The sequence below is a fragment of the Octopus sinensis genome, linkage group LG3, assembly GCF_006345805.1.
Source record: "Octopus sinensis linkage group LG3, ASM634580v1, whole genome shotgun sequence".
In the NCBI taxonomy this organism is placed as follows: Eukaryota; Metazoa; Mollusca; class Cephalopoda; order Octopoda; family Octopodidae; genus Octopus; species Octopus sinensis.
In genome coordinates this window covers 45,990,079-46,014,197 of record NC_042999.1, presented here as the reverse complement: position 1 = coordinate 46,014,197, position 24,119 = coordinate 45,990,079, and the positions used below count along the sequence as shown (strand labels likewise).

The window sequence follows — 24,119 nt, the reverse complement described above, 5'->3', positions numbered from 1 at the left end:
TTCTTTAGTTATTTTGAACTACTGCAGTTCAAGCAAAATAGGGAGTTGATGATTTCATTTATTTGCATGAAGGCAAAGACCTGCAGAGAAATATGGGTAAACAAATGAATGAATATATATATACATAAACTCCATTATAAATATAACAGAGGGTATGCTGAAGAGAACCAAAACACCACCACAAAGAACAATGGGTTTGCAGAAGAATACCAAAGCCTCCTAACGAACATCAACAATAGGTCTGCAGAACATTACTAAAACTCCACTAAGATCAACAATGGTTCTGCAGAAGAACAATAGAAATTAAGAGAATGGATTGATGAACAATAGCAAAAAGGGGAAATGGATGGAACGCCAATCATATATTGCACTGTAAATGCCTCTTTTTAGAATGGCTAAATTTCTCCTTAAAGGTCTGACAAAACCTGGATGAAGACTAAAGAGGAGGACCTGGAAGACATGTGCCTAGTCTGAGAACAGCCTCATAACAAGGGTTTGGATGATGAGATCCTTCATCATCCAAACCTCCATGGGGAGCAGGAGCAACTATGACTAACATACTTTCATTCTAGAGCCAACAAAAGAATTAAGACTAATACACTGACATAAACCAACAAAAGAATTAAAATAAATATACTGACATAACAAAACGCATATGGAATAGAATATGTTCCTATCTCAGCAATTAAACACTTAATTAAAAGAAATGTTGCTTGTTATCTCTTTGATTGACAAAGAAATACACTCAGGTTTTCAACTAAAATTATATCTATGAAGCACATATAATTATTTTTATTATAATGCTACATGTGGGACGATGAATGTAATATATGTAGGGCATATTTATGCACACTACATTAACACACATTTAAAAAGTAATTGAAAAAAATACAGGCAACATTAAAGAGTGGGGTTTGTTACTGTACAACTAACCCAGTAATGGTAGTAGAGTTAATGTACATATGTATAAAGAATGCTTCTTATAGCAATAAAATTCTAATAGTAAGAGTAGTGGTGATGTCATATATATACATGTATAGAGGTTTTATTACAATACAACTGTGGTAGTAAAGGTAATAAGGTGTATGTATGTACAAATACATATGTGTGGTATGTATATATATATATATATATATATATATATATATATATATATATATATATATACATATACATATGTGTGTATATATGTATGTGTGTGCATATATATGCGTGTATATATATATATATTATATATATATATATATATATGTATGTATATACAACCATGTATATATAGATGCATATATGTACATATAGATACATATGATGTATGTATATATATACATATATATTTATAGGTATATATATGCATAATATATGCATACACATACATATGCCTATAGATATGCATATATATATATATATATATATATATATATTATATATATATATATGTGTGTGTGTGGTGTGTGTGTGTGTATACATATATATTTGAACAAAGATTTTCTTAAATTAAAAATTATCAATTACATAAAAAATATTCTTAAATATTTAAAAAACAAAGATTTTTAGGAAAGAAGTTTTCATATGGTGCTTTCACTTTTTACAGCTTTTCAAACACACCTATTATGGAGTAATCTGTATAGAGTTGTACTGTTTGTAAGAATTGCCTGTTGATTTGATAGTTTTTCTAAAATTATTTCAATTAAATTAAGTTCTGCTTTTGATTTTGTTTGTGCCATTCCAGTCTTATGTCAGTTGTTTAGATATTTTTACTAGCCAAATAGGATAAAGATTGATATGTCAAATTTACGGTACACAAGCAACAAATCAAAGATTCATCTCATAGAAATGTTGCATGGAGTGAACATCTAGACATTCGTGCAAATGGAAATTTCAAAATATTCCCTTTGAAAAAAAAATCAGAAGAAAATGACCAACTACAAAAGGCAATAAGAGAATACCTTATAAGAATTCTAAATCTAAAACTAAACCACAAATAGTCGATACACCAACTGAAAGTAACTACATCTAATATAGATTACTTTACAACACAAGTGTTTGAAAAACTAAAAACAGTGAAAATTTTTTAACAAATTGAAATTTCCCAGTATCAAGTTTTTTAAAGACCTTTCCTTTTATTTTTCATGTATTTCAGCCTAAAGGCTGTGGTCGTGTTGGAGCACCACCATTTAGATCAAAACATACAAAGAATCATGGATATAGACATTGGACAGAAAACTCCTATTTGCTGTCTGAAGTTCTAAGACAGGGTTACTCATTTTCAGCCGAGTTGACTGGAGCAACATGAAATGAAGTGTTTTGCTTGAGAACATAACACACAGCCTAGTTCAGGAAATGAAACCGCATTCTTTCAATTAAGAGTGCAACATCCTAACTTCAGGTCAACATGCCTTCATATAATCAATAATTTTTAATTTAAGAAAATCTTCCTTCAGATATTGTGCCTGTATCAAGAATTTTTTTCTGAAACCAGTACAAATGCAGTAGTATGATAGTAAAGGCAGTGGTAATGTAGTGCCTATATATGTATGCAGTGTGATGTTTTACAACAGTACATCTCTAACAGTAACTGTATTGTGTCTGTGTATACAGTGATGTCATCTACGTACACAATAAATGAAACAGTATGTAACATGGTGATTCTATAACAGTGGAACACAAAGCTTTATGTGTGTGTGTGTGTGTGTGTATGTGTATGTGCTTGAGTGTCTGTGTGTGTGCATGTGTAATGGGATCAAGCTGTAATAAAGACAATCAAAATTTCAGGATAGTCTTTGTTAAAATATCAAAAGAATCTATTAGAGACATATTGAACAGAATATTTGAAGTAAATTAAATAATGGAAACTGAACTCTGAAGTTATAAGAGATTGTAGAAAATGATTTGATAAAACCTGAAATAGAATGGTCAAACCTAAAGAACTAAATATCAGAAGCTAAAACAGATAAGCATGCAGACAGCCTGAAAATATTGTATTAATAAAGTATACTCCAGATTATGTAAGAATGGAAAAAAACAGACTCAAAATTACAGTTGAAATAGTGTAATGTATGGCAATATCAAAATGCAATATTTTTTTGTAAACACATGTTTATTTTGGTGTGAGTTACAATGGTTCCAGAAACAGTGAGACTGTAATAATGTTGCTATTTTTGTCACAAAATTCTTACTGCCACACTTCATAGTTATCATCATGTGACGTTCTATGAGCTAGACCAAATTTAGATATCACTAAATTGACAAAATATAAAGTATGGCAGTTAAAATTTAGTGGTGAAATGAGTCGAAATGTGCAAAAAAAAAAAAAAAAGGTCTGTTTAAAATAACCTAAAATTTAATTTGTTGAAGCTCCATGTACCAACATTTCCTAGAATTCATAATAAACTGAGATGGTTTTAATGGCTTCTTCAACAAAGAGAATGAAATTGGATATTTTGTTGGGCATTTTTATACGTATCAGAAATTGGAATGGAATATTGCGAAGAGATTAATGTGAAAGGCATTTTCTAACAGGGATATACTAAAAAAATTTTATTAAACTAATATGAATTACTGATTCTGAAAATATGAAAATTAATTATATATTTCCTGTTGAAACCATAAAGGTGCCAACCGAAGCACTTGTAGATCTACACAAAATAAAACAAATCATAAGGAGAGTCCTGTACTTATAATAGATGTAGTAGAGTAATCTTGAAGTTTTCAGAATATACATGAAATTTAGCTTGTTTGTCATTGTTTTGTGTCTAGACATACCAACTAGCTAGAAAATTATTCTAAGGAAGAAAGTAAAAACCTCATGTGCACATAGGTTTAATGAGGAATGGCAATGACTGATCAAAAATTTCAAAAATCTGCCTCAAGCCAACAGCCTCGTTAGGCCACAACTTATTTAGATTACACTGTGTGACATGAGTTTTGTCCTTGGGTAGCAATTATTATTTCCTATTTGTTGTATGAAAAACGGCTAATATTTCCTTCAAGCTTAGCTTTTGTTATATTTATTCAAGCCCCAAAGAATCCATCTTGACACATGGCTATGATGCTCCTCTGCTACTCTTGTTCCTGATCAGAGATGACCATATTATCAGCTACGAAAGGACATGCTCAAATGGTTGAGGTAAAAAAAAAAACTGATAAGCAAATTGGCTGAATGTACTGAAGTAACATGAAATAAAGTACCTTGCTCAAGGATGCAACGCACCACTGGTCCAAGAACTGAACCCATGCTTTAATGATTGGAAATCCAACAACCTAATGCCAAGATCACATACAGTCTCAGAATATCTGTTTATTACCCACAAGGGGCTAAACATAGAGGGGACAAACAAGGACAGACAAACGGATTAAGTCGATTACATCGACCCCAGTGCGTAACTGGTACTTAATTTATCGACCCCGAAAGGATGAAAGGTAAAGTTGACCTCGGCGGAATTTGAACTCAGAACGTAACAGCAGACGAAATATGGCTACGCATTTCACCCAGCGTGCTAACATCTCTGCCAGCTCGCTGCCTCACATACTGTCACAGAATGACTGATTGTATCATGATAATGTCTTAACCAAGTAATATAAGTTTAGTTACCACCAAATTCATACTGTATCTTTCTCTCTGTTTTCTTATTTGATTACACATCACTCTTGTTTATTTATTAGTTTCAGTTACTGGATTCAACCAGTGATGTTAATCCTAACACTTTGGTTAATATTTATTTTATTGACCACATAAGGGAGAAAAGGCAAAGTTTGCTTGAGTCAGATTTGAACTCAGAACTTAAAAGGGTGTCACTAAATAACACAAGGTATTTTGGCTGATGCCCTATTGATTCTGTCAACCACTTGCCCACTAAATTTTACTCACAATGCTTTGGTTGAAATGAAACTATGATAGAAAGTACATTCCAAAGGTGCCATGCATAGGAAACGAAACTAGAACCAGAAGATAGCAAAATGAACTTCTTAACAACATAGCCATGTTTCTACCCATTATTCTTTTATTGGCTTCAATTCTGTTATTGTGGTCATGCTGGAACACTGCTTTCAAAAGTCAATTGATTTAAAACTCAGACTCCTTATTAAATTAATTAGTTGGTCAGCATAATTCTAAATAGTTCTTCGAACTATTAGTGTCTACATCCATCTGAGATTACATAACATATGGCTGGCATACAGGCATGGCCATGTGGTTGAGGAGTTCATGTCGCAACTATGTGATTTTTCAGGTTCAGTAAAAACAGTGCACCCCCTTGGGCAAGTCTCTTCTACCACAGCTCCAGGCCAATCAAAGCATTGTGAGTGGATTTGGTAGACAGAAACTGAAAGGAACATATCGCGCGTGTGTGTGTGTGTGTGTGTGTGTGTGTGTGTGCATGTGCATAGATGTTCATATCTCTTCATCTCAACATCGTGCACAAATTTTAAACAAACATCACTTTCATACAAGCTGTGGAGATTGTTTGCAATCTTCCATGAAAACATGTCTAGCCATTGAGCCATTCAGGTCTGAGGGCCTGAAAACAGAGGTAGAGGAGAAGGGAAAGTATTACATTACTAAGAAACAGGAGAAGGTTGGCAACAGGAAGAGCATCTGGTCATAGAATATCTGCCTCAATGTAATTTCTCTGATCCATGCAGGCACGAAAAAGTGGACGTTAAGATGACAATGATGAATGTAACTAATATACAATAGAGCTAATATTCTCACTGCTTCCTTATACTCAAAACACATTTGAAAGTTTGAAGTAGAACAGTTCACAAAATTAGATTTTTTCATTTTATAATCTTCCCAAAGAAAATATATTCATTAAATAATTATTTCCCCATAGATTATACTTTATAAAAGAATTTGTTTTTAAGCTGTGTGTAAATCTTCATACACCTGTACTGTGAATAATAAAGAAAATTAAAGCAAAAAATTTATTTTATAAAGATTTACTATCATTAGAAAGCTAAAAACTAATATAGAATCTAGCATACACAGAGAGAGAATTAGCTTTTTGAAATTCATAGCATAAATTACCTACCTAAAATAATTCTAAATTAATTTATCCTGGAATTAATTAAAAAAAAAAAAAAAAAAAATCATAGACATGTTAAAGTATTTCTTCAATTAAATTTGGAAATGCAAAATTTTAGTTATTTCATTCTAAGAGAACATGAATCTAATCATGACAATCTTTACAGTAAAGCTGAGACAGAGAGAAAGATGGGAAGAGGATGCAATGAAACATCATATTTGACTTTTATAATTAAGAAGCAGATGGCGAATACATTTCTCACTTAAATCTATATTTTTAATAAAGGTGTGGTGAGATCCAGATAAGTCCTCTCTAACACGTTATCTGTTTTCTCTTCAAAGAGTGATACACTGAATCAGATCGTTGTGAGTTAAATACATCAAGAATATATTTCTAATTATATAAACATGGGCAACTATTTAAAACTATCTTTGAATATCTCAGAAATAGTCTATAATAATGAGAAAAAGGCAAGAAATTATCTTCAATGCATGATGACTTCATCTGAGGAAATAAATGTTGCTTAAAAAACAACCCAAACCTCAACGCTATATGATATTATGTGCCTCGAAAAATATTCCCAAGATTGCCATTTTATTTTGCAAACTGCCACTCTACAAAGTAAGATCACAGACGAGCTATTTCCAACAGATACCTCAAATCATAAGATATGTCACAAGTATAAAGATATTACCTCGTCAAACATTTTAACTAAAATCTGAATTTTAGTAGAGATAGCAAGAATTTTAAAAAACAAGTTGCACAATCTTTGTATAATCACAAAAATATAACTTTCAGAAATTCTTTTAAAATTACAATTCAAATAAATAGATTCGCTTATTTTTAACATTCATAAAAACAAGACTACTACTACTACTATTACTACTACCACTAAAATACAATTATAAAAGCAAATGCATATTAATTTTGACTTAGTACTAAGTATGTCTTACAGCTAATGTTTACATCAAAGCACATTGATAACTGTATGATTAATAGTTAAAAAACGGTACACAATTGCCTCTACATCTAAAAATTGAAGAAGCCAGTTTACAGACTCTTTTATAGGATTTTTTTTTCTTATGTAAAAGCATAGTTCCGTCTTAAAAAGAAACACCTGAAAACCACAAGCATCTCATCAGTAAAGAGAAGAGAAAAACAATGAATCAACAACAATGAAGAATAAATTAGAGAAGAATGGTATTACTTGCAATAACAATGCTTATTCTTCCTACTACAAATAAACAGTGATGACAAAAAACATAAAAATGAAAACAAAAGTATGTAAGAAAAAAAAAAAGTTTAAAAAATAATATAAATCAAAACAAATTCAGAATAGAGAAAAGTCAATGATACTAATTTGAAATATTGGATACAAAGAAGAAAGAACATAAAAGACAAAAATTGATTAAATCCAAAAAAGGAAGCTCATAGCATATTTTTGGAGAAATCTTGCTTATGCAACACAATTTTTAACTATAACACAAACTATGAAAATGAAAACATTGTAATCTTCTGTTGAAGACAGAACATTTGTTAGTACTCAATTGGGAAGTGAAAAATTATGTGCAATTTTATAGTGCTAATTTCATGTGTATGAGAAAAATAATAAGGAAGGGGAGCACAATAAAATTTTAAAATATGATAGAAAAAAAGTGAGGGAAAAGAAAAATGAAATTTACAAAAAAAAAATGACCATTAAGTTTGGTTTATAATGTCAAATGTGGATGGGATGCAACCTTCAGAAATAAATATAATTTACATACACGAAAGCAAAATAATCCAGTAGCTCAACAATTAAATGATATCAAATTATACAATAAATTATGACATGACATCACAAAAGTATTTCTATATGAATATACATAAAATAGATAATTGCATAATAGACATACACATTCTACAAAATACTAAAAAATCTTTCCCATTATGTTTTTGTTTTATGTTTATATTTTTTGCTTTTGTTTTTTTTTCATAAAGTTTAAACACTATTTTTTACTCAAGATAAACAAAAAAATAAAGGTGTATTAAATACTTAATTAATATTTAGAAAATGTTAAGCAAATAAATAAACAAACATATACATGCATAAACAACAAATAGAGGCAGTATGAATTTGGCTCAATATGCACAGACAGACAATTATGTATCATACAAAGATTTGTATATTTAGACTATTCTTACTTTTAGATGTACATATATGAGCTTATACATATATATATATACACCCACACATACACACACACACACATATATAGTTATAAATATATGTGAATGGACACATTTACACACACAGGCATATATACCCATTGTATACATATATATAAACACATATATCTATAAACAAATATAAATATACAAAGAAAACATTTCATTAAAAATAAACAAACATTGATATAATGCATGTATATATATGTATATATGTGTGTGTATATACATACATACATATATATATATACATATATATATAAATTTATATACATATTGTGTGTATACATACATACATATATATATATATATATATTATATATATATATATATTATATGTATATATACATATATATATAAATTTATATACATATGTGTGTGTATATATACATACATATATACATATATATATATACATATATATATGAATTATATATATATGATTACATATACATACACACATTATATGCATATAATTACCTACACATACATAGATAATTACATGCATGCATTATATATATAAACACCATATAATTAGCAACATATTAGAAATAATATGGACATTTTTAATAACCTGCTTGCCCTTGATGGTCACAAAATGTTGCTGGCAAACTTCGTCAACGCTGTCTTCATTCTCGAATGTCAAAAACCCAAATCCTACATCAAAGCAAGCAACCAAAGTTGTAGTAGCCATCATACTACTTATGGCGAATATATTTCATACAATTCATAGGGGGTTGTACACTGGCAAAAGCAATAAATATAGTGGACGTAGGGTTGGGGTGAGATAGGCTTGCACTGTCCAATCTAAATTATGCATGCAAAAAACGTACATTACATTTCAAACAAAATAACTTTTACAAAATATATTGATGCTCTAAGAAAAAGTTAGGTGGGGGAGGTACACCTGAAAATAGAAAAAATATATTAACTATTTATACATACATATATATATATATATACATATATATACACACACATATACATATATATATATATATGTATATATACATATATATACACACAAACACACACACATATATATATATATTTATTATATATATATATATATATATATATAATATATGTATATATATATATACATATTTCTTTTTTTTTATTATGAAAGACATAAAGTAGAGTGTAAAAATTATATGTGAAAGATTTCTGCTTTTTCAGAATTGATAAACTAGAGTTAATTGTGAAATATCTCTTAAAAAATATAGAACCAATGACCAAAGACTCTATTCCTGTTTATTACTTATTAGGCAATAAAAAAAAAATGGAAATCATTAAAGATAATCTATAAATTATCATGTATGAAAATACACAGAAGTCTGTGGACACATACGTCTCATATATATTATATATATATAATATATATATATATATATATATAATATATATATATATATTTATGTGTGTGTGTATGTGATAATTTTTGTATAAATATATATACATGTTTTATATGTGTATGTTTATATATGTATATATACATATGCACATACATACATCCATATATATATATATATACACACACACACACACACACAAATATACATATATATATATTTATATACATATATACTATATATATACAAATATATGTGTATCTATATATATATATATTATATATATATATAAATATATATATATACACACAAATATATATATATATATACATATATACAAATATAAGTATATGTGTGTGCGTGCATTTTTATATATGTATGCGTGTGTGTATATATATATATATATATATATATTAATATATATATATATATATATATAATATATATATATATACATATATATATATTTATATACATATATACAAATATAAGTATATGTGTGTGCGTGCATTTTTATATATGTATGCGTGTGTGTATATATATATATATTAATATATATAATATATATATATATATATATATACACACACACACACACACATACATGAGACACACACAAAGATACATAAATTCTCTCTCACACACATACACAGAAAAACAGATAGATACACATAATAAAGCAAACTGATACACAGTCACTTTTGACAATAAATATTCCAAGTGACCAATACTCTGAACATCATACACACCCTACAGACATTCATAGCTTTAATGAAATAATTACTCATGCAAATTCGGTGTTACACAGTGTGTTAAAAGGCTGTCTCTTTGAATTAAAAGTTTCACTCCCTCAGAAAGAGCTTCTTTCTTTCAATTTCACCAAAAAAAAAATTTGGCTGAAAGACATTTACCAAGGAAGTCATACCACAGGATCAAACAGTACTTCATCAAATGGATATGCCTACATTCACACACACCACACACACATACAAATTTTCTCCATTTTTTTGCTTCATGTTAGTGTGGGACGACAGGTACTGTTTTATTCTTTTACTTGTTTCAGTCATTTGACTGCAGCCATGATTTCAAATTTTATTGATTTCAAATTTTAGCACAATCTCAGCAACCGGTACTTACGTTATGGACCCCAAAGGGATGAAAAGCAAAGTGGACCTCAATGGAATTTGAACTCAAGAACATAAAGATGGACAAAATGAAGCCAAGTAAGTTTTTTGCTCAATGTGCTAATTATTTCGCCAGTTCGCTGGCTTTGGGTTCAACAAGTATATTAATTACGATATTGTTTTACAGTCAGCTGCCTTTACTGTTACTAATCCTTACCTGTTTATCAAGCAATAGATATCATATTCCAAATAACTTTGAAGGGGCAAAGCTAGAGGATGACCAGCTAAAAGGGAAAATGACAGCAAATTCCCTGCCTAAATTTGGACAAATTTCAAAGAAGTGCAAATGCACCCCCCCCCACACACACACACATACACGATGGGCTTTGTTTTCACTTTCTATGAGGCTCTGATTGAACCAGGGCCATAGTAGAAGACACTGACCCAAGGTGCAGTGCATGATTGAAAAACAATTCTTAATTTCACAGCTTTACTTGTGCTTACTAGTATAACTATAAATATGTGTAAATGTGTGTATGTGCACACACATATATTAATTATATTACAGTGTGTGTGTGTGTGTGTGTGTATATACTCTTTTCTTTTACTCTTTTCAGACATTTGACTGCAACCATGCTGAAGCACCACCTATTGTCGAGCAACTCGACCCCAGGACTTATTCTTTGTAAGCCTAGTACTTATTCTATTGTACTCTTTTGCCGAACTGCTAAGTTACGGGGACATAAACACACCATCCAACAAATCCATTCAAAAGGCTTTGATTGGCCCAAAGCTCTTGTAGAAAGCACTTGCTCATGGTGCCATTAATGAGTCTGAACCCAGAATCATGCCATTGGTAAGTAAACCTCTTTCCATGCAGCCATACCAATGCCTATATATATATAAATAATTCTTTCTGATCTTCAATATTGGAAGGAACCAAAAATCTATGAGTAAATATTAGATTATTCTTTGAGAGCCAAATATAAGTACATAAAACAATGACAGATTTAAATGAAAACATTTCCATTTCCAAGAGACGTTTTCTTTTTTATTATTGACATTATTTTAGATATTGGTGGCTGTTCAGAACATAAAAGGCTTAATTGAATGGCACTAAAATTTCACTTAAGAATATTTGCAATACAAAGTTGTACATAGATATTTAATCTTCGGCAGTCAGTTTCAATCAGCGTCTAATTGGGTTTCAAATATAAGGTTAATAAACAAATTACAGTGGAAAGTAATTTTAAACTGTAAGTAAGCCATTAGATACAGTATTCTGTTGCTAACTATTTGTAGAATGTGTATAAGAAAGAAAGGAAAAATGTTGGATATTTCACACATTTATATTTTGAATCAACTAATTAGCCACTGATTAGAAGTTTTAGCGTCTATTTGAACAACTGAAGATAATAGCAGATATCAGTAAGAACTGGTAGGATAATTCTATAGAAATATTTTTTTTGAAAATTACAAGGATAATTTAGTGAAAGCTATATGATAGTAGAGAATTTACTGAATGGATTATAAGAAATGTTACTACTATTCTTAAATTCCAATGCAAACATGATCCAATTACTATACATGGTGTTAGAATTGTCACCAATTTGGTTAGGTACATATAGATGTTACCTTTAATCTAATAGAATATGGTATTTTAATTCCATTTTATCCAGAAATGATATTTTCTACTACGTTAAACATTCAAATGAAAGAGAAAAGTTGTTATCTATTAGGCATAGGCATGGCTGTGTGGTAAAGAAGTTTGCTTTGCAACCAAGTGGTTTTGAGTTCAGTTTCATTCTGCAGCACCTTCGGCAATGTCTTCTTTTGATAGTCCCAGACTAATCAAAACCTTGTGAGTGAATTTTAGGAGACTGAAAGAAGCTTGTCATAAACATATATATATCTACCTCATCATCATTTTTGCATCCATTTTTGATGTTTGCATGGGTTACACGAGTCCTCTCTAACAGCATCTGACCACTTGCTGCATTTCTTTGTTACCTCTTTTGTAAGTTTTAGCTTTCTGAGATCAGCTTTCACTACTTCTGTTCATGTCATCCTTCGACATGAATCTCCTGGCAAATTCTTCACCACTTGTCATCATCTATATGCATCCCATGTCCAAAGCACTGTAGCCATTGTGCTGGCACAGTACAACTTTCTTCTTCTTTCCACTATTTCTCTCAGCTAATTTCTGCTTCATCATTCATGCACAGTAACATTACACATCCAGCAGACCATGCTTGCTCAGTTTGCCTCCAACCTTTGCACATCCTCCATATTCAGTGCCCATATCTCACCACCATGCAAACGATGTTGTACTCATATGCCTTACAATCTGCCCTTCACTCAAAGGGTAGATATTTTTCTTGTCAGCAGAAGCAAGAGCTGCCCAAACTATTTCATCTTTTCTAATTCTGGCCTATTGCGTGCTTTCAGTACTACACACACATTCTTCCATAGCTGGTTAGATGTGATAATTTTTGTATAAATATATATATATGTTTTATATGTGTATGTTTATATATGTATATATACATATATACATACATACATATATATATATAGATAGATATACAAATATACATATATATATATTTATATACATATATACTATATATATACAAATATATGTGTGTGTATATATATATATATACATACATATATATATATATATATATTATATATATATATATATACATACATACATACACTGTAAAGTAGTTAATGAAAGGAGAATCTACCCTGTAAACAATACCAAGTTTATGCAAAACTGCAAGTTAATGATATGTATGTATGTATATATCTGTGTGTGTGTGTGTGTGTGTGTGTGTGTGTGTGTGTGTGTGTGAGTGTGCAAGCATTCATGTATATATGCGAAGGTGGCGAGCTGGCAGAAACGTTAGCACACTGGGCGAAATGCTTTGCGGTACTTCGTCTGCCACTACGTTCTGAGTTCAAATTCCACCAAGGTCGACTTTGCCTTTCATCCTTTCTAGGTCGATTAAATAAGTACCAGTTATGCACTGGGGTTGATATAATTGACTTAATCCGTTTGTTTGTCCTTGTTTGTCCCCTCTGTGTTTAGCTCCTTGTGGGTAGTAAAGAAATGTGTATATATGCATACATATGCATATATGGATGCAGAGATGTGAATATGTGAATGGATGTGTGTCTCTCCTTGCTTTGACATTGCGTGCTAATTGTAAATGAACCTCACTCTCATAAAATTAGCGTCATTCATTTGTAATCTTGCATGAAATTATGTCCAGCCATTGTACTGGCCGTTGTTCAAAGGACTAGAAAAAATATTACCTTGATTGAAATCAAGGTGAGGGATGGAGACAGAAGGAGTAGGTGACAACAGAAAATCATCCTCAGAGAATTTTACCTGACCCAGGTAAGCATGGATGAGTGGGTGTTAAAATGACAATGATGATTACGTAAATGCATCTTTGCTATTGTTGTTTAACTCCAAGTCAGCTTTGATGGGGCATACCTATGATCAAAGGCATTCCAGCAGTCACTGATCCGTCCTTTTCCAAAAATCATCTACTACTACTGTAACTATGATGATGGTAGTCTTTCATAGTCTGAGATAGATCAAACTGATGTTGCCTGAACAGATGCACTGTGTACAATGCATCAAGTGTTGAAGAGATCACAGAGCAACACCAGATGAAGTGTTTTGCACAAGAACAAATCGCACCACCCAGTCCAGGAATTGAAACCATAGTCTAATGATTGTGCAAGCAACACCCTAGCACTAGGCCATTGCATCTCACTTTACGACTACAACTACAACTAGTTAGTTTTACAAGTCTGCAGAGTGTTATTTGAAGGAGACTTATCAAGTATCTTTGACAGGTCCAACAGCCATGTGAATCTTATGTTTAGAGAATATGGCAATAGTCACCATTAATAGAAAAAGGGAATATCAAATGAGAGCAGCTGATAGCAGCTGGATAGAGTGTGGAATTACAAGAACTAGGAAGGATGAAAAAAAATGTTGCAGTTAGAGGAATGTGTAGGATGTGATTGATGAAGATGACAAAGTTAGAAAGAAGACAAATCATTTGAGGATTTCGGTACATATGAGGTGAGAATCTACAATAACAGTAAAAGAAACAACACGGAATAAAGTTTTGGATTCATGTGGGGAATATTATGCATAATATTTCAAAAAAATTTTCCTTTTTTTTTTAATATCCCAGTAAGTAGATTTGTCTCTCCAGAGAAGAAACTAAGAAATGGAGCCAGTGTGACACATGAACAGGCCATTTGCGATTTTGGTACTGGGATTGGAGTTATAATAGATAAGAATTATCAGGAAGAATAGAACAAAACTACATGGAGGTCTGTGTAATTTAACTGAATGATTAAATAGGCTAGTAAGTAAAGATAAGTGTGTGTGTGTAATAGTAATCTTAGAATTTATCAATTAATGACACTGATTTATTCTATTGGAGGAATTACTTATGTTAATAATTTGTTGCAGACCTGTCACTGTATTACTGTAGTGATCAAACAAGTAGTATAAGCTGTAATGGCAACATATCTATTTTCAAAGAAAGACCTGATGAAGAATGTATCCTGTCTTCTCAGTAAATGTCTACTCTTGTTAATGATGTCCTTTGGATATGGAATATCTACAGAAAAGAAAATGATTGGAACCTTGATAAACAACCTGCGGGTAGTATTATTATCTTGTTCCAAATCAACAATGACCAAGGTCATTCCAACTACGATCAACTCATTTTTTTAATCCAATGTGTTATTTTTTATTTTCAGACAGTTTTAGCTGCTGTTTCTACCATGTTAAGCTATCATGCAGAGGAACCAGCACAGTAAACTTTACTGAACAAGGAATAAAAATGTTACTAATATTTTGCTAATGCTTTCTAAGAAAAATAGGCCATGAATGCCTTAAATTTCCATGTTGCTTTCCCTCTGAAACTAAGAAAAAAAAAAAATAGCTGTTAATAGTTTTAACACAAATTCTGTGATATAGCACTGGTCAAATATTTGCCTTGAAAGCAAGAGAGGCATGAACTTGTTGAACTTTTAAAGGGAAATGAAATAAGGTAAAATAAACAGAAGATTGCCAAACCAAACATTTTTGAGGTATATAGTTACATCCCTTTTGTATTCTGCATTCAAATCTTACTGAGATGACTTTACAAGTCATTTCTCCCAAATCAATAAATTACATAGAATGTACTGGACTCAGTTCCTTCAATCATGGCCCACTCCCTAAACACCTAATGGCCTTGTGCCAAATTTGAAACTGAAAGTAATATAAATAATTCGGTTGGTAGAATGAAGTTGTGATAAATTTTTTTTGGCCAAACACCACCTTCAGGAATTTGATTTGATTACTAGTTGGTACCATTTTCATTTTACAGTTGTTTAATCATTGAGAGGAATTAGGGAGAGCTATAGACAGTAATTGCTAATTTTACAGAAGCATTTCCAATTTCCATTCTTTACAAATCCCAGACTTCATACCTAGATAAAAAAAATCATTTCAAAGACTTACTGAATTTTGTGGAATTACAAGTCAAATGTTTCAAACCAAAATTTATAGCCAAAAGAAATTATTGGTTGTCTAATACATCAAGATGACTTTGAAAGACCAAAAACACTTCACGTGAAATGCAGTAGGATTTGGAATGATAGTGATGATCCATGAATGTTTACACAGCATGTTTATATAATTAGACTACAACAATTTGTATGGTGGAAAATACAGTATTATTGGAGGAAGTGGGTTAGCAGACACAGAAAAGCATTACAGTAAATTACTTGGAATATTTAGTATTTTCTGTCATTCTGAGGTCAAGTAGATGTTATATTTTATCCTATAGAAGGATAAACTAAGGCTCATCATCATCAACATTGTCTGTATATATATATATATATATATATATATATATATATTATATTTATATATATATATTTATATATATATATATGTATATATATATATTATATATATATATATATATATATATATATATATTTATATATAAAAGGCAGGATGTGTGCGTGAATGTAATTTAAGCATGTCCACAATTTAGCACCCATGTCGCTTCAATTTTAGGAAGACATTCGTCAAAACCCCGAGCTGTATTTCGTCAACTTATTTTTCCTAGAGGCACCAGCGAATAGCAGTAAAAAATAAGTTCTTATTTGGTGTTACTGACTTTCCAAATAAAGACCATGTGTTGTTAAAAACATTCCAGTTTTGGTATAGGCGTAGGAGTGGTTGTGTGGTAAGTAGCTTGGTTACAAACTACATGGTTCTGGGTTCAGTCCCACTGCATAGCACCTTGGGCAAGCGTCTTCTACTATAGCCTCGGGCCGACCAAAGCTTTGTGAGTGGATTTGGTAGACAGAAACTGAAAGAAGCCTGTCATATATATGTATATATATATATATGTATATGTATGTGTGTGCGTATATGTTTGTGTGTCTGTGTTTGTCCCCCCAACAATGCTTGATAACCGATGCTGGTGTGTTTACATCCCTGTAACTTAGCAGTTTGGCAAAAGAGACCGATAGAATAAGTACTAGACTTACAAAAAATAAGTCCGGGGTCGATTTGCTCAACTAAAAGCAGTGCTCCAGCATGGCCACAGTCTAATGACTGAAACAAGTAAAAGAGTAAAAGAGTAAGGGTCGCTGTGGCTGGGCAGTCCAACCCATGCCAGCATGGAAAAGGGGACATTAAATTATGATGATGGTGGTAGTGGAGGTGGTGATGGTGGTGGTGATAACTTCACTAGCACCAAATATTTTACAGAGTATACTGGATGAGTGGGTGAATTAGCACTATTGAGCTTACTTTGTAATCTACAAGACTAACAAATCTTTAAACACTGACAAACAGAGTCAATTATTTATACTTTCTCTATTATATAGGATAATAGATTAGAAGAGAAAAAAAACAACAGTGGTGTTAATGATTGCAAATAATACTGTGTCTACTGGGATGTTCAGTTACAGCTAAGCAACAAATATTTTTAGGTTATTCAAATAAGTCACTGAAGTTTGTTGAAATCAACAAATAAAGCAAAGAGGAAGAGATATCAAGGGGGGGGGGGAATTTAAGGTCCAGTTAACAGCAAGATAAGAGGAAGTGAATAACACACAGTTTCAAATGACATGATGTGTATGTCATAATTTTATAGTCATATAAATTGTTGCTACAGGTGAAATAATAAATAAAAAGCATCACTCATTTTAAAGATGTTATGCATGTGTATGTGCATGTGCATTTGATCTACAAGCAAGAGAAAAAGAACTCAATTTATGTAGTAGAGTTTTATTTCTTAAAAGATTATTATTATTAATATTATTATTATTATTATTATTGTTAGTATTAATATTGTTATTTACTTTTAATCTGCATGTTTGTTACAATCTCACTCACCCTAGGACATTGAGACACACCCAGCGTCCTAGGGTGAGTGAAAGATAAGGGCCATTACTGTATGACTGAAAGCTTGGGGTGGGGAAGTGGCAGGGGCAGTAGCAAAATATCTCCATGTAATACAACACCAACATTTAAATTGATAGGGCTCTTTCTAAGGATGTGGGCAGAACTTATCAGCACAATCTTTTGGATTTCTCTGAGACATGGTTCTCCTGGGATGTTATCTAGATCTTTCTGACATCTCTTTTTTATCATACCTAGGGCACCAACAATAACAGAGTTAGTTCTTGCTTTAAGATATCACATCTTTTGTATTTCAATTTCCAGGATCTTATATTTACTTAATTTGTCAAATTACTTTACAGATATATTTTTATCAGTGGAAACACTTACATCTATTAGTTGACAAGTATTTTCTTTCCTGTCAAATTTCAGGCATTGTGCATACAGTAGAAAGCAGTAGTAGCAGCATCAGCAGCGGTAGAAACATTAGCATGGAAAACTAAATGCTTAGTGACATTTCTTATGGCTCTCTAGGTTCTGAGTTCAAATTCTGTCATGGGTCTTTGCCTTACATCCTTATGGGGTGGTGTTGGAGAGGCGATAAAATAAGTACCTGTTAATTACTAGGATTGACGTAACCAACTACTTACTTCCCCAAAATTCCCAGTTCAAATTCTGCCAAGGTTGACTTTCCTTCTTATCCTTTTGGGGTTGACAAAATATGTACCAGTTAAGTACTGGTGTCAATGTAATCAACCTACCTCCTCCCTAAAATTTCTGGTCATGAGCCTAAAGTAGAAACCACTATTATTATTATTATTATTATTATTGTTGTTGTTGTTTGTGAGTGTGTGTGTGTGTGTGTACACATGCATGTACACATGAGTGTGATTGTGTGTTCATATGCACATAGGCATTAAATAATTTCAAAAGCTCTTCAGACAAAGAAGAGGAATAAGCACAGCAAATCACTGGAATCTTTGATTATGCTATAATACCAACAAATAAAGTAACATTTATATATATATATATATATACACACACACACATATATATATATATATATACATATATATATACACACACACACACATATATATATACACACACACACATATATATATACACACACACACACACATATAATATACACACACACACACATACATATATACACACACACACAAACATACATATACACACACACACACACACCATATATACACACCACACACACACACATATATACACACACCATACATATATACACACACACATACATATATACACACACCACATACATATATACACACACACATACATATATATATATATATATATATATATATATATATATATATATATATATATATAATATATATGTACATATAAATAAAACTACAGATAGACCTCAATTATCCAAACGAGGCAAGTGGGGAGTATTTTGTTGAAATATCTGATTGTTTTGGATACCTGATCTGATCATAAACAAAGGAAGCCAGACTGAAACAATTATCTAACGCACACATGCACACAAACACACACAAGTACACACACAAGACTAACAGAGATTTTGTGTCATTCAGTCAATAAAACGTTTTGTATTCTTGTACAGGTTTTCATGTCTTTTCATCATGATCCAAATTCTGTAGAATCTCGCTATCTGCTTGATTGTCAATGTCAACTGTCGCTTCATTTTCCTCTTCGCAGACATGCTAACCGAAACAAAGTTGATTACTTCTGGCACATACATACACAGAACAAAGGCAGAACAAAGTCACAGAATAAATGAAGACACCACTGATTTGTTCCTTTTTTTATTTCTTTGCTTTTGGCACTGCTTTCAAATCTTTCAGCATGTCAGTCATTTTTACATGTTAAAATTATTTAACCTTGTTTAAAGTTACAGTCTGTTACCAAACTAGCAGACCAACTAGTATGTGGCATACATTTTATAACTGTAAATAAAAATCCATAATCGTCATGTCAGTGTCAGTGTCACATTCTTACATGTTCTTCAGTAATTTGAAATCTCTTTTAATAATAGTTAAAAAGAAAAATGAGTGGCTGTGTGGTAAGTAGCTTGCTTATGAACTACATGATTCCAGGTTCAGTCCCACTGCGTGGCACCTTGGGAAAGTGTCTTCTACTATAGCCTCGGGCCGACCAAAGCCTTGTGAGTGGATTTCGTAGATGGAAACTGAAAGAAGCCCATCGTATATATGTATACATATACATGTTTGTGTGTGTGTATGTTTATGTGTCTGTCCCCCTAACATCGCTTGACAACCGATGCTGGTGTGTTTACGTCCCCATAACTTAGCGGTTTGGCAAAAGAGACCAATAGAATAAGTACTAGGCTTACAAAGAATAAGTCCTGGGGTCGATTTGCTCGACTAAAGGTAGTGCTCCAGCATGGCCACAGTCAAATGGCTGAAACAAGTTAAAGAGTAAAGAGTAAAAGAGCAATATTAGTATTATTCACAAGCTTGAGTTACACACAGTGCAGCTTTTTAACCTTTTAGCATTTAAATGGACTACATCAGGTCAAAATATTACACCTGCTTTGTGTTCAAACTGGCCATATTTGACCCCTTACACCCACCCTACATTGTCATTCTAAAACTAAACTACCACATTATCAAACACTTGAAGCTACAGGATAATACATGATTAATTCAAAACAATGTTAATGAATAAGAGTAATATGAATGCTAGAGGGTTAAATATTTGGGTGACTCCAAGACCAAGTTTTAAGAATATTTTTTTAGAAATCTTTCAATTGCTTCAGGCATTGGACTGCAGCCATGCTGGAACACTAGATCAGAGGGTTCTTAGTCAAAACAGATCACCCCAGTACTTTGTTTAAAAAAAAAACTAAGTACCTATTCTATTAGTCTCTTTCAGCAAACTGCTAAGTTATGGAAAAACTGTTTTACCCCATAGAAGTAAGATGATAAACATGTTGTATAGGCTATTTGTCAAAGGTGGTGTCCAACTGACCCTACTATACTGTGTAGTTGATAAAAATCGAAAACAAACAAGGCACGAAATTAAAAATATAAAATGGTGACAATTTACCCAACACACCCTGTACATATGTATGTGTGTGTGTGTGTGTGTGTGTGTGTGTGTGTGTATGTGTGTGTGTGTGAGTGTGAGTGTGTGTGTGTGTGTGTGTAATGGGTTTCTTTCAGTTTCCATCGACCAAATCTACACAAAAGGCATTGGTCAGACCAAGGGTATAGTAGAAGACACTTGCCCAAGGTGCCATGCAGTGGGAAGCAAACTTTTACCACACAGACATGCCTGTTCATATTTCTTTTTTGAAACAATACGTTAAATTCATCAATTTAGCAAAAGCTTCTGACAATTTTTGAAAAGAATGAGATAATGCTATACATGATAACCACTGACAAGAGATCTTAAGTTTGCAATACACTAGCAAAAATGAAGAAGTTAAATATGTGATTTCTATGCATCTTTTTGTTTTAATTCTTTAATCTCAAATTCAAATCTCTAATTGTGCCAATGTTATCAAGACAGGATATCTCTTTTGTAATGCCTGTGACTCTCAAGGGAAAATAGATCTGTATTGCAAGTAGACATTTAAAACATTATAGACACACACACAAACACACATATACATACATATATACATATAATAATAATATGTATATATGTGTGTGTGTGTGTGTATATATATGTATATGTGTATATATATGTATATATGTGTATATATATATATATATATATATATATATATACATACATACATACACACACACATATTTACACATACACACACATATGCCATATAAATATACATGCATATATACATATGTATCAGGAGAGAGTGTGAATGAGAGAGTGGGAGAGATAGATAATGTATATGTGTATATATATATATAATATATATATATATATATATAATATATATATTATATATATATACATACACACACACATATTTACACATACACACACATATGCCATATAAATATACATGCATATATACATATGTATCAGGAGAGAGTGTGAATGAGAGAGTGGGGAGAGATAGATAATGGAAGTAATCTCTGTGTGTTTGGAACTGACCCTACGAGAAAAGAAATGTAAGAATAGTAGTAATGAACTATAAAAAATAAATATATAATATAGATTAAGAAGGAAAACAGAGGATTTGAACCTAAAATGAGTAACAGTCACCAATATCAAAATATCAAACAGCAATTCTGCAGTAGACTACACATAAGCTCTTCATCTCCCCATCAACCAAAATGTAAATAAAATCCACAGGGGTCTATAAAATCTCACCAAGAAGTAACCAATTTTCAATAAGTTCAGTGAAATTATGTCAGTACCAGGTCACAGACATGTGATGAAAATGTTGATGCCCCAAGAAATAAATAAAAGATGAATATAACAGTTGTTCTGTGTTCTGAAATAGTTAAGATGTTTCATCCATGATATAATATAAAACAATATATTGTCAAAGGAAAAAGTCACTTTAAGTCAAAAATAACATTGTCTCATTAAATGTCTATTTTATAAGACCCAACTGATGACTGATGGTATTAGAAGCCTGGTTTGCTGTAGGGATCCTCTGGAAAGTGAACAAATATTTAAAAACAAAACATTTGGAGAAAGAAACATTGGTTATGGACAGTGCAAGTTGTCTAGGAGCTTATAAACCAGTTAGAATGAACTTACAACATAGATCTTTTTAATAGTTTATTTCAGAAAGCAGATCCAGTTACTGGTTTCCAGTGAGTTGCATCAAGTTCATGAAGCAGAATGAGATGAAACCACAAATGGGATTTGTAACATGTGAGAATTATACAAGGAAAACACTATTTTTGCCAGTGATAAACAGAGCCCGTCTATGGCTTGTATCTATCAAATAAAATACTAAAAGAGAAATTTGCTTCATAAATTCTTTTAACTTTACTTAATAAATAGACAAAGAAAAATATTTAAATGAAACAAAGAAAAGGATACAGTTGCAAATTGACAAATTGCATTTGTTTTTAGAGAATTACAAATATTGGTAAACTTTTAGATATTATTTTTCATAAGTAGTCTAAATTTTATCAAGCATTCTTAGTCAGAATAAGCCAGAGAAATATAAACAGTAAAAAGATACAATTTTACACTCCCTGCATATTATGCAATAAATATATATATATATATATATATATATATATATATATATACATATATATAAGTTGAAGAAAATAATAGTAATTCTGTTTCATTTGTTAAAAAAGTTATCTTCATTCAATAGCATATAATATATTTTCCAATTATTATTTTGTTTTTTTTTAATTTATTTACTAGCAAAAACTATATTTCATTATACAAAACAGATCCTGCTATTCTTGTACTTAATTTGATTCATATTACAAGCATACATAAATATATAAGCAAACAATGATGACATACTCAAGTATACAAGTAATTGAGTACCAAAAACAGATAGACAAATATAAAAACTTACTAAAAGCTGCATTTTAACAATCAACCAAATTTGTGAAGATGCAATTCCAAATAATCACCATATATAAATATATATATGTATATATTATATATATATATATATATATATATATATATATACATACTTACTTACATACATACATATATATACAGTAGTACCTCAGTTTTCAAGCAACTCTGATCATTAGTAAATTGTGTTTTATATATATATATATCTATATATATATATATATAAAGCTTGATTTATTTGTGATCAGAGTTGTTCAAAAACTGAGGTACTACTCTGTGTGTGTGTGTGTATATACACACACACACACGTATATGATTGTTTTTTGGAACAGTGAATCTTGGAGCAGATAAAGCTATAAATAACAGTATGTTGATATTGGGTTAAAAACTTTTGGGACAAAAATGTCACAGGCTATGCATGGGAGATGTGGGTTCATATCCTACAAGTAACTTT

General features: G+C 31.3%; 1 protein-coding gene across 1 annotated transcript in view; it reads right to left on the bottom strand.

Annotated features, from left to right (window-relative positions):
- The window catches only part of LOC115209444 (putative mediator of RNA polymerase II transcription subunit 26), a 581,370-nt gene that overhangs the window by 65,007 nt on the left and 492,244 nt on the right, over window positions 1–24,119 (bottom strand). The window contains exon 7 of the mRNA XM_036500957.1: window positions 8,806–8,888. Within this exon, the coding sequence (XP_036356850.1) occupies window positions 8,806–8,888 (83 nt within the window). The remainder of the gene's footprint in view (window positions 1–8,805; window positions 8,889–24,119) is intronic.